The 14,098-nt window shown below is 39.6% G+C and overlaps 1 protein-coding gene across 1 annotated transcript; it reads right to left on the bottom strand.

Moving 5' to 3' along the window:
* Positions 1-4,642: 4,642 nt before the first annotated feature.
* Positions 4,643-6,630, bottom strand: LOC113330619 (E3 ubiquitin-protein ligase RNF185-like). The gene is made up of 2 exons (XM_026577432.1): positions 6,452-6,630; positions 4,643-5,669 (listed from the first exon to the last, which is right to left on the bottom strand). Exon 2 carries the CDS (start codon positions 5,658-5,660, stop codon positions 4,977-4,979), a length of 684 nt encoding a protein of 227 aa, XP_026433217.1. The 5' UTR covers positions 5,661-5,669; positions 6,452-6,630; the 3' UTR covers positions 4,643-4,976.
* Between the last annotated feature and the right edge of the window lie 7,468 nt (positions 6,631-14,098).

Genomic DNA, 14,098 nt, shown 5'->3' with positions numbered 1-14,098 from the left:
AAACTAACATCAAACAAAAAAATAACCAAGGGTAACTAAGTAATTTATCTACCTTAGGACACCATTTCTCATCCCACCACCACTACATCTTCCAGCACCACCACCATTAACGTCATCACTCCACCATTCTCACGTCCAACACCCACCACCATTATCACCAATGCTGATCCACCACCCCGCCCACCATCACAACCAATATTAATGTCCACTGATTCAATATAATATCAATTTGTCATGTACTATATTAATGAAAGTATTATTTTAAATTTAAAAAAGAAAACAAATTTAAAAACTAATATCAAATAAAAAAATAAACCAAGGTAACTTAGTAATTTATCTACCTTAGGACACATTTCTCATTCCACTACCACTACTTCTTCCAGTACCACCACCATTAACATCATCACTCCAGCATTCTCACATCCAACACCCATCGCCATTATCCTCACTGCTGATCCACCACCCTCGCCTACCATCACAACCAATATTAATGTCCACTGATTCAATACAATATAAATTTAGTATATAATGTATTAACGAAAGTATTATTTTTACTTTAAAAAAAAGTAATATCAAATAAAAAAAAAAAAACCAAGGTAACTAAGTAACTTATCTACCTTAGGACACCTTTCTCATTCCACTACCACTACTTCTTCCACCACCATCACCACCATTCACGTCATCACTCCACCATTCTCACCAACAGCCACCACCACTATCCCCACCGTTGATCCACCACCCCCATCTACTATCTCAACCACCATTAATGCTTACTGATTTAATCTAAGATAAGTTTATTATATACTGTATTAATGAAAGCACATTTGTTTGAAAGCACATTTATTGTGATATACTAATAGAATATTTATTATTGAAATTTAATTAAACTGGTCATTTTACAGCCGTAGATTTAGCTTTACCACTACTTCTTCCAGCACCACCACCATTAACGTCATCACTCCACTTTTCTCACATCCGACACCCACCGCCATTATCTCACTGGTGATCCACCACCCTCGCCCATCATCACAACTAATATTAATGTCCACTGATTTAATATAATATAAATTTATTATGTATTATATTAATGAAAGTATTATTTTAAATTTTTTAAAAAAGTAATATCAAATAAAAAAAATAAACCAAGGCAACTAAGTAATTCATCTATCTTAGGACATCTTTCTCATCCCGCTACCACTACTTCTTCCACCACCACCACCATCATTAACGTCATCACTCCACAGTTCTCACCAACACCCACCACCATTATCCCCATCGTTGATCCACCACCCCCACCCACCATCATAACCACCATTAATGTCTATTGATTTAATATAAGATAAATTGATTATGTACTGTATTAATGAAAGCATATTTATCTGATTAATTAAATAAACATTTATTATTGATATTTAATTAAACCGATAATTTACGGCCGTAGATTTAGCTTTTCCTAGGAGAAATCTGGACCACTCTCTAATTTACCTAAGTTGTCCAAACTATATTTTATAACGGAAGATATCATTTGTCCTACCTAACCTATTGTGCTGTTTCAACGTAGATCAGTGGAGCTTGAGAAATTCTGTATGCTTGTATATTCCGCACGAACTAGGAATTTGGGTGAATCGGGTCAGAACCAATGTAGTTAATATCGGATATCGGTTCATCTCGGCCGGGACCGATACACTGGTACGATTTTATATCGGGGATATTATCGTTGAAATATCGGTTCTAGATTTAGAGACTATAATTTTATATTAAACATTTCTCCACACATTTTCGGATAAGATATAATAGATAACATCAATTTTATCAAAAAAACAAAAGAGTAATTTTAGTAGACTTGCTTCGAGAGCTACATGCACCTCTACTACCATCCGGAAGACTTTCTTCGCCAAAATTACCCTTAAACTTTATAGAAAACGACCAATACCGTCTCATATCAGGAAATGTAGGAAAATTTCGTATCGACCGATAAGGCCGATATTTGACCGAAACGGCCGATATTCGACCGATACGGCCGATATTATCGGACGAATATCGTATCCCCGATATCCTTCTTATCGTATCGTTTTGGGCCGATATCCGAAATATCCCCGATATATCGGCCGATACGGCCGATATCGACTACATTGGTCTGAACTTTGAAGCCTTTGGCGTTGAAAGATTAGAGAGCTAGAGGACGGACCTTACAACGGGCTGAACGAGGCTATAGCCCGGGTGAATTTTGTAAGAAAAGTGAATTATCTATAGGTAATTTCATTATGTATCAGCTTTAGCCCACTAACAGCCTGATATCTAGCTACAAATAGTTAGATATTTCCATGATTTATGTGTTTTTACTGGTAATCTTCCATAGTTTCTGCTTATTTCTCTCCGCAAATCTCTTAACCTATATATACTCTCCAAAGTCTCTATAAGCCGATCACTTCTAGCAGTCTGAAACCCTAAAAAAATAAGTTTCGGTCGAAGGCCGATAATCAACAGCCCTGCCCATCACGTGATCTTGGTTCCGTCCCTTTGCTAGACCGATAAAGATATCAGTCCCCCAGGCACACATTCTTGCACTTACTAAAGGACGTTTAGCCAACGACATAACAAAGATTGGCTTCCTACAAAGATAATATGGATACTGTCATTCTCTTGTAAAAGAGTGGTTCACATCTTGAGATGAGAAATCGCTATAACGTAAGACATGAAATAAAATCATCAAATCAACCTGACCCTAAGAAATGCCATGGAGAAATAAGACGCAAACATTTTAAGTACATTTCTGATTTCCTTCTACTTTGTATCAAACAAACCGTCCCTTAAACGTAGATTCATATCGAAGTACGGTCCCCTTTATAAAATTGCAAATATTATGACTGGCTCACTATCACGTCACAAGTTCTGTTAACTTGCCAACACTATGAAAAGATCACTATTGGTCGACCACCACTCGCCCCTCAATTTCATGGACCACCTCTTTCCTTTTGCTGCAGCCGATAGGAATTATGATGTCGACGATCTCTTTCAAACTACCCAATATTTTTACGAACTTACCAGGTGGTTGTGGGGGCTTTACAGATTCCAGTAAATAATAGTCAGACAAAACTCAAGCTTCTTGAACCGAGAATACGAATCCTCGGAATCATTTTAACTTTTTGTTTGATACGTACTCTAAAACAAACACCACAAATATTAGCAAGTACTAAGATTTATTAAGTGGGTGCTTAATACTTGATTTATTAGTATGTATTTTCCAAAAGTCAAAAAGGATTGGTTATCCCGACATCAAGCATATACTTTTTTTTTATACGAAACATCAAGCATATACTTGATGATAGAAATCATGTGCTGCGACTTGCAAGCTGATTGAAACAAAGGAAAACGACTTCCACCTTGAGAGCAGCCACACTTGTTTTGGATGGAATACACTCGTACAGAGTACAAACTCATTCATATAAAGGAAGTGCTGAGAGTTATTGATAAAAGTTCAATCGGTGCATGAGAATGTTTAAAGCACGGGAAACCCAACCAACCAACCTCCACGGGGAACTTCCGTTCTGACAGGATGGTTTCCTACCGTTCTCTCCGCTATACGGAAAGAGAGGCTAGCCAGATAGCGAAAAGGTGAAGACGATTTTGAGAATAGCGGGCTGGGCTGGGACCTATCCATGGGTGGCGGGTACTGTCAAAACAAAAACAAATAACCCACAAAAAGTATACTCTGGAAAGCGAAAGCACTTGGAATATTTTTCATATAATGTTCGCCAAACCTATCTTTCAACTTCTTCACATGGTTAAGTTTGTCTTCCTTATGATTTGATGCTCTGACTTGGTTGCTCCTGCATATCATCATCATCGATCCACAGAGGAGGCCAGCACAAGGCAACTATCTCTGAATCCAGAGAGCTAAAGCACCTTACCAGACAGCAACTCTGGAAAGATAGACTGATAATGAAGATTTGATGGGAATGGACCCAGTGGTATGGATTGGATGTTACTATACAGCCCCACAGCTTCCTTGTACAATTTTCATCAGAGCAGGTGAGCAACAAGCACATGAAATAAATATCTGAACCCAGCAGATATAATATCCCACATCCGGGTTAGAAACATCTACTGCAATAATACAGAAATAATAGAACTGCACAATAGTCAGTGGTGCATAAAGCTAGTGGTCGAAATTACAGTTCAATATTCGCATAGCATACCCAAAAAGAAGCTTATCTTTATCAGTACTGGATTACATAATCAAATGATTACTCTCGGGTGACTTGCACGAGGTCTTGAGTTTAGGAATGGATCACTGCAAATCCCTTTCGCCTATGCTAAGAAGAGCGTAAAAGATGTCAACACTGATACCGGACAAGTTGGTGAAAAGCCACAGCCTACAATGTTTACTGAACATGCATGACTAGGATAAAATTTCAAGAGTACAGAATAATAAACAAACCTCACACACCCTAGTAAAACAATTCATAGAATAGCCAAATCCAAACTACAAACAAAAAAAAAAAGATGGACATATCACCATAAAACAAAAAATAATAAAGGAACCAGAAAAAATAGTAAAGCAACCAGCGAAGACAGAAAAGGAATTAAAGCAAAATCGAGGAATAACATCAACTGTGATAATTGATATCTACACAATATGGAAGTAAGGTTCATACTTGACAAATTAAAATGTATCAACACGTGAATCCATTTGGGTACAAGTTGCATTCCGGCAGAGACAATTTAAGCGTATTTTATGACTAGTTCATTCAGATGTCCAACACTGGAACTAATATATACAACAGAGGAAAAGGTGTTGCCAACCATTTTCAGAAATAGGGAGTGACACTTCAGTTTACATGAACTGCTGGGAAAATTAAACATTGTGAAGTATTATATAAACAATTTCCTCGCTCATTAAGAAGAACAATAAATAGACCTAATGACTTAAAACAGATGAGAATTACCATCATAGATAAATTCAGCTTCTACATTTAGGAATAAACCAGAGCAAGTATCACAAAGACACCAACCATCAAAAGAAGCATTTTCAGATACGAATCTGCTTGTTGTCCTTGAGTAGTAGGCTGCGGAAAACCATGTGCATGCCCCCCATGAAACGAATTAGTATATCCATATGGAAAACCAGCAGTTGACCCGTACATAGTAGTATCAGGAAATCCATGCACTTGAAGATTAAATAATGAAGGAATTAAACCACCAAAAGCTGCAGAAAGCGTAAAATTCCCAAACCTAGCTGTTGCCATTGGCGCAAAGCCACCAGCGAAGCCACCAAACCCATGCTGATGAAAATGGTTTGGATCTGGAGGTGGGGCTGTCTCGGGTCTCTGACCCGATGGACGATTAGGAATATTAACGCCAGGAATAGACTTGGATCTTGGGTCTGTCGGTGTTTTCCCCCTACCATATAGAGGAACGAGTTTCTCCTCTTGTATAAGAGCCTTACAAACAGGACACTCTTGCGAATGAGAGTGAATATGAAGCCATTTGTAAAGACATGGCCAACAGAAGAGGTGGCCACAAAGAGTCACAATCGGGTCTTGAGCTAGTTCAAAACAGATGTTACATTCAAAGCTACCAGCATCATTGCTACCATTTCCTGAGCAAAAAGGGCTTTGGGGCGGTATGCTGGTTGAGTCCCCAAACCCACTGGCCATATTCAAAACCTAGAAATTCAGAAAGTCTAATCATCATCTACACAAAACTAGGATCAAAAGCAAAGAGAAAAAAGAAGAATAAATTTGGAACTTCATATAGTAATACGATTATCATTAAAAACTTAAGAAACCTATTCCCTACACTAATCTTCTATGAATTGGAATCCTAAATATCTGATTTGGAACCATATCTATAACACATTCCAAAACCCTCCATTTGTCCAGTTCAACAAAACTAGGATCAAAACCAAAGAGAAAAAAGAAGAATAAATTTGAAACTTCATGTAGTAATACGATTATCATTAAAAACTTAAGAAACCTAAACCCTAAATATCTGATTTGAAACCATATCTATAACACATTCCAAAACCCTCCATTTGTCCAGTTCAACAACCAGCAACCCTAGATTCTCAGAAACACAAATTTACACGAAATAAGGAGATAAAAAAATCACCAATTCATAGAGGCAAAGAAACCACTTTGTGAACAATAGCATATGATAGAAAGGATCAAACTCAAACCCTACAATCCTAAACACAATTTCCACCGTTTGAACACCCCTAATTTTAAATCCAATAATGTAGAAATTCAAAAACAGCACAATTCAAGAAACGAAAACATTAAGAATTCAACAACTAAAACAAAAAATCGAAGCTTAAATCAGCATAGCAACCTTAATTAACGCAAACTTAAAATCAAAAACTAGAAATACAGATCCAAGACAAGCATTCATCATATTAATCCCTAATCAACATAAAATTACGACAAGATCTAAAGTGGGAGAAATTTACCTTAAACTGGCGAATCCAATTAACCCGGCGAATAAAGTTATGCGTGTGTGTGAATCTCTTCAAATCAGATTGAAATATAGAGAAAATTAAGACTTCGGATCGCTTTTTTAGATTTGGAAGGTTCGAGGCTTTTCGTTTTTATTTAGAGATCAAAAACTCGACCACTTTATATGATAGTCTCGTTTGTTATATACAAAAGTGAGAAACTGAAATACAGACCGTTGATATTGACAAGTGTTTGAGTTTAAAATAGTGTGTAAATGGAGATTAACACCTAATGGTCTTGGAAACTGGTGAATTTATTACCTGGAATTAGTAGTGCCTGGATAGCATCAGATCATGTGCATTACTAATCTTCTCGGATCAAATCGAGTTTCTCTTGTAACAAGTTTTATGGTTTCTTATCGTATGACTAGATAAATTGCTAGATACAACATCTGATCTAAAATCAACGACCCATAGTGTCTTAAACACTTAATAGAGTTATGGTTAAATGCGAATTGTCAACGTTTCCTTTTGTTTTTTTATTTTAACCTCGATCTTCCCATTGATTTTGGGCAAACTTTGACCTGGTATTTGACATACAGTTCGTTATTGTCTGTGGGAATCCCTCCCATAAGAAACAAAGAAAGAACAAAAGAAAAACCAAGCGCAGCCAACAGAAAGAAGATTTGAGAAAAACAAGTGTAGCCAACAACTACGGTACTTGCTCTCCAAGTCGCCGTCAGGCAATCACTATTCCCCTGAACTAGTTCTCGTGTTCTGGTAGGTATTTTTTTTCTTTTCTTAAACAACGTCACCTAGCTCAGCTGATTATCCTCTTCTATAAAGATTTCATGCACGTTTTAGAAGGTTCCAGGTTCGAGTCCTACATGGCGCAATATTGTAAAATTTCACATGGAAGGTAGAGTTAGCTTGTCCCCCTTTCGACATAATTAGCCCCCTATCCGCTTCGGCTCCTTTAACTATCCGCTTCGGCTTCCTTGACTGGTTCCTCATGAGGCTCGCTGATAGGCTAGCTCGGTGTAGTAGCAAATAGTTAACAAAGATAGGTGGCATGATCTGGAGCGACGACACGCAAAAGACGACAGTAGATGAAGCATCGAATCAGGCTAGCACGATGTAATAGCAAATAGTTAACAAAGATAGGTGGCATGATCTGGAGCGATGACACACCAAAGACGACACAAGATGAAGCACCGAATCACCTTCTATACACTAGGCGCGCTAAAAGAGAAATCTACCAAACAAACATAAGGCACGCACATGTAAAGCATGGAATCGGATCTGATGGGTGACGTACATCGGGAGTCAAACCAATAACTACATTGACAAGGCACGGGCGATGAGCAGAAGAGTCAAGTCATGGTGGGCCCAGGAACAGAAGATAAGATACTCGGATCGGGTAGAACAAAAGACATCGGATCAAGGAAGATCGGGTATGAATAAACCCAGCGAGATATATTGGGAGATCCATCCCTCGGAAGACTCATGGGCTAATCATCAGTCATCGGGAGAAGACTCGAGTGAACCTCCGACACGATCATCAAGATAGATGGGATCTGATTAACACTGAATCCTTGTTGTATGAACACTTCAGCCTATAAATATAGACCCTTGTAGTGAGACAAGGGCAAGTAATTTATAAGTAAGTGAGAGGAGGAATTAAGTATTGTTGAGAGCTTTCTTCCTTGTAAAATTGAGAGAAGTAATAAGATCATCCTTTCACCCCCTGAATATAGGTAATCATGCCGAACCACGTATATCTTGTGTTCACATGAGTCTCTTACTTGCTTACCTTACTATCTTTTCATATTAATTGTAGGATGTAGTTGTATGATTTTGAACTCCTACATTCTGGCGTCGACTAAGGGGACCAAATAACATCTTTAGATACCTTGAAAAATAATCGAAAGAGTAGAATCTAAAGCTCTTAATCATCTATAATGTTAGTTGAAGCTAAAAGAGGAACTCTTGTAGTTAGTTTTAAATATTATGTTTGTAGACGTGTTACATATTAGTAACCATGAGTTTGCTGTACTCATGGGATTGTTTTGTTATCTTTGAAAAGTCGATGTTTCCATTTCTTTTAAAACTTAGGTTGTTTCGATTTCGGGCTATGTGTTCATGATAAAGTTGCAAGAAAGTGTTGTTTCTTTAGCTAACTGAGTTGTTAGAAAGATTCACAAGCTCCCAAAATAACATCTATTGTGTTCGGTTGAAGCTGTAGGAAAATTCATCTCACCAGCTAGCAGAGAACTATGAGGGTTTACGTTTCAAGTTTAAATCTTCAAAATCTGAGAAAGCGACGTTGTCGGATCGTACCACCGTCGCTAAATCGGCTCAAAACCATTGAGTTAGGTTGTTGAGGTCGATACCTACGGTGTTTCATTAAAGTGTTTTGATAAAAGTTCCTTTTTTTTCCTGTAAGTTTGTGAGAGTGTGGAATCGAATGGAAAACCAAAAGAGTCCCAGGATAAGATTATCCTTGACGGATTTTGAGGAAATCATAGAGATAGGCGAATCGTATTCAGTTCACACCTTAATCACAATATTTGAGTGGTGATTCCGTTAAGTTTCAATAAAAGAAGTCACCACATCAAAATTCGACTAAAGTTACTTTTTCGACCACCCGTGTGGCTGAGTAATGATACCTGGTAGAAGGAATGTTGAGGAAAAAAAAGGATTAATGCAGAGGGAAAGTAATGATATCTACGTATCAGTAACCTATTTCACAAAAAATATCCTAGTAATCAAACAAACTAATTTGTTGAGTTCAGCGTGACAAAAGTAGGAGAATCGTACTTATGTCTGAGTACTGTCGAACTGACAGAACCTTTTTATCGTACTTTCTTTATAAAACCTTTTCAAAAACAGTTCAAAGTGAGGTATTGTATGTTTTGCTGACGTAGGTAAAATTCTTGGAGGAAAAAGTGGACCCGATCCGATAGCCATCACTTCGGGGACTGTCAGGATTCTAAGGTATCGAATAGTGGCAGGAACCAGCATGCAAGAGGGAGTTAGAGACTCACGACAGTAGAGTAGCCATCGGCCGCGACCCGAGGAGAACCGAGTGCCAGCTTGGGGAATCGAAACCATCAACGAGGAGGTCAACTTGGTCCAGGACGATGACCACACTTTCCTAGGACGCATCGAGACGAGTCAGAGGAGACCCGAGAATATGGTAGATGGGCTGACCACATCGGATACTGAAGACGATGAGGAGGCGCTGCTGATGCAGTAGGATCGCCGACGGGCCAAACAGTACGTTGAAAACCAAGCCGCTTTGGATCGAGAGGAGGAACGACTCCGACAGATCCGGTTAGAAAACAGGATTGGAACCCGACGACCACCAGTAGCGCCAGCAGTCGCACAAGGAAACCACCAACATGATCCTTCTAGTCATGAGAGCAAGGATCCGACGTTAATGGCGATTTTGGAAAACCATAGGAGGCAGGAAGAATTTATGAGAGAGCTTCAAAGAAGGTATATAACACTTGAACAAGAGAATTATCGATTTAGAAATCAAGAGCCGAGATCACGCGGTTCGTCCAGCCGAGGAACATCAAGTGATCAGACCCGGTCACAATATACCCGTACACCCCCATGACACCGATGACCCGTACCCGAGCCCAACCATCCAGGAGCAGGATACGGTCCTCCAGAAGACTCGTCAACCGAAGAAGAAGTACCCTAACAGAATGGAAGATCCGATAGTGCAACCGAGCCTAAGCTCAGATAACTTGAGAAAATGGTTAAAAAGCTGGTTGGAGATGGCAAGGATGATAAATTGGCGGAATTAATCAACGAAGCTGAAAAGACCCCCTTTACCCGGGAATTGGAGCAAGCGTTTTATCTACATTTGATCCACATTTGATGGCATGGGAGATGATGTGGAACACGTTAAAATGTATATGATGTCACTATTACAATGGAAACACAATAACATGGTGTGTGAGTGATCAACCAAGTCTCTGCACGACCTGGAACTGGTTTCACCACGATCTCCCATTTTCCCACTCTTTCACTCAAGAAACCGTCACGCTTACAGGGATCAGGGTATTCATCATTCTTGCAATATAAATAAGTCCAAAATCGAGGACAACAGGGAACATTATCAACAATCACCATTCGTAAACAACTCGAGTAAAACTTATTCACAGAACTCAACTTCAAAAGTTCACCATTATTGCAAAAACCTTCAACACATCCACAATCCTTGATCCCGCACAATTCTCAGCTTCCCTCCTACAGATCAACCCATCTCCCTCTTTGTGACCGAATTGACTCTGGAACGGACATTGAATTGGTTTAGGCCGGAGTCCTACAGATTGATCTCTCGAATCTAAGCACTCCCTTTGCAGCGCATCTGTGTGAGGTTGAGCAGTTTGGTCGGTTCGAGGAATCTCCATCGCACGGTGATTCCCTCATTTCCTAAAAAACCAGCAAACCGTTTTTCCCCATCCACATATTGGAGACCACAATGGAAGGTTAATCTCTCGGTTGCAATCTCACATTTTCGCAAAATGGTTGATCTTAGGTCAGGTTCAGTTACAAATCCTAACGCAAACATCGCTAGCACTAGCAACAATGGTGGTATTCCAGAAACCATTCATGCTTCCAACAATGGTGGTGACACTACTCCTCCTCGAGCCAATGTCGAAAATCATCCTCTTTTTGGCCGACATCCCAAAGAAATTAGAGAAAATCCACCCACTATCGTTGTTCTCATGAAAGTCCAAGAAGTTCTCGCCAAAAATCAAACTGATATGGCTTCTACTCAGAAGAGATATGTAACTACCTCAAAAATCTTACTGACAAGATGTCAGAAAAAACTCAGGAGAAAGGGAAAGACAAGGAAATATCTCCAAGCACGGATCATGAAGTTATTCCAGTCCACGACGATGACAAGGCCCACAAAGCTGCAGAACCCGCTGGTTTCATCACTCTGAGGACCTGGAACGTTTTATGGAGAATCGGGAAAAGGGCCATACACCGTCCGTGCACCGTCATCAACCTCCATATCCCGCTGATACGCAAAGAATCCTTCTCTCAAAGGGCTACACTTCTCCAACGTTCACACTCTACAATGGAACGGGGAATGCTCGAGAACAAATTTCCCGATTCTTGGAATCCTTAGGATAGTATGAACACAAACATGTTGTCCGACAGAAGGAGTTTTCAAAATCCCTGACGGATCGAGCATATACTTGGTACAACAACATCGCACTAGGGAGCATATCGAATTGGGGAGAAATGATTAATGCTTTCTACAGGAAATACTTCTTTGTTTCTGAGCAAGTTACCGTTTGTCGACTTAGGAAGGATGGCTCAGAAGAATACTGAAAATCCGAACGACTATGTGAAGAAGTTCAGAATTCAAGCTTTGGATTGTCATGATCCTAATGTTACTGAGCAACAACTGGTGGACTTGTGCATCAACTGAATGATTCCAGTCTATAGGGCCTTATTGGAAAATCTCTGATTTCAAACCTTTTCAGAACTTCATGAAGTGACCAAGAGATCAACAACCACTGCTCCATCTTTGTTAGAAAGAACAAAAACTGTCAAAGTCGAGGAACCGAACGCTCGAAGCAGCACCAACAGGCGTTTGATCAACAATAAGTATAACGTTGAAGCTTCCATGAATGTTGCTGAAGGGAGCAAGAGAAAAACTGAGGCACAACAACACAAGAATGCTCCTCTGGCGTCTCACCCTCCAAAAGCACCAAGGAAGGACAACCAGACCAGAAACACGCAACCACCAGTTCATCCTCAACAAAACAATCAGGAAGCGCCTGACTTCCCTTTTCCTATTGAAGAAGTGATCGAACTATTAGAAGTATGGATTCAAGATGGTGTAATCAAATTACCTTCCGTCAAAAAGGAACGAACTGAGGAACAAATGAAAAATGGACGCTACTGCCATTTTCATAGGTATGTCAGTCATCCAACAAGTAATTGCAGAACTTTGAAGCGCATATTCAAAGAAAAGGCCGATTCAGGGGAACTGGGAACTGAAGGAGTGCACAGAAATCCTCTCCCGATCAGAGCGTTTGCACTCTCCGAGCAACCGGTCAAGGAAGCAATTCAATCCATAATTGAGCATATCTGCGAGTTGATGTACTGTCAAAAGCCCAAAGAGATGACATGTTTACTGCACTAAACCACATTGTGTCATGGAAACGACTAACAATACAGGAGACAATCCCTGAACCTCCAGCAACAGACAAAGAGATGTATGACTGGGGACTTCTCACTACAGTCCATCTCAAAGGAAATGAATTCAAGCGAGCGTTGATCGACGTTGGCACTGCTGTTAACATCATCCCCTTGAAAACTCTCAGAGCTGCTGGCATCACTCGACAAGAAACAACTCATGCACTTATCTCATTCAGAGACCATGAAGGAATCCCCAGGGATGCTTACGGTTACATCATTCTCAAGATAGGGAATGATTCAATATGGACAGAAACTAAATTATTCATAATCAAGGAGGATCCAGGATATGACATGGTCCTTGGGCGAGCATGGAATCATGATGGGAAAGTTGCTGCGATATCTTCATCTTCAACTACACATTTCTCCGTGGAAGAAAGCTCTGACTCGGAAGATGATCAACCGTACGAGCATTTGGGAAAAGTAGAAGCCTTGATGGAACTCACACAAAAACCTGGGGAAAGCTCCCACGAATTCGTCAGAAGTTTTCGCACTCAGGCAAGTCTTATTCCCCCTGATGCATATGTATTACCAACTTTCAAATATGTTATCCTAATCTGGGGACTTAGTTCTTCTCAAAACATAGCTATCACCAAACGTTATGAGTGGATAGTTTCTCCTTAGCAATACTTCGCTAAGTGGTTAGATGTAGAACCTCTCAAAATTCAGCACTCCACCAACACGGTCATCTCTACAATAATGGCCGAGTTTGATAAACAGTATCCTAGATGCTTCCCTCTGCGCGAGTGTCCACATGTACCACAACCATGGAACTCCACTGTTCGGGAAATCCCAAATCAGCAGAAGATATTCAAGGCGCGTACAACCAAGCCTAACAAATTCCAGGAAGGAGATTTAGTTCTTAAGGAAGCTAAATGTGATCTCCATTCTGCAAGGAGATCCAATTGGGAAGGACCTTTTATGGTTTCAAGATCCATAATTGGAGGATACTACAAGCTAATCAACATGGATGACAGGACCATACCAGTAAATCATGAGAATTGGCTCAAAGCTTTTGATGTCTGAGGTATTCGGCAATTCAGACGTTCCCTGCCAGATATATAAATATTTGGTTTGCTTTTAAGATTTTCTTTCACATGTATTATCAATTCCTCCAAAATGTTTGCAATACTTGCATCCAGTATTTGAATTCATTAATCTATCAAAGTTATTTATTTAAGAAAAATTCTCTATCAGATCCAAAATTCAAAAGAAAATCCTCAATCACTCATGAATTCAAAACCAAAATAAAACCTCACATCTCTCAGAAGTTCAATGTTCGGAGATTATCGGAAGAAAACTAAAGAAAGTCGTCAAAGTATGATTTTTGCTTCTCAACATTCTCCAAGACTTGCAAAGCCGCTCTCTCCAACTCCAGCTTTTTGGTCAGCTCAGCAATCTTGGTCATTTTCTCCATCACGACGTTAC

This window comes from Papaver somniferum, unplaced genomic scaffold (assembly GCF_003573695.1).
Source record: "Papaver somniferum cultivar HN1 unplaced genomic scaffold, ASM357369v1 unplaced-scaffold_118, whole genome shotgun sequence".
Classification (NCBI taxonomy): Eukaryota; Viridiplantae; Streptophyta; class Magnoliopsida; order Ranunculales; family Papaveraceae; genus Papaver; species Papaver somniferum.
Note: the sequence above shows the minus strand (reverse complement) of the source record. Positions and strands in the feature narration are given on the sequence as shown.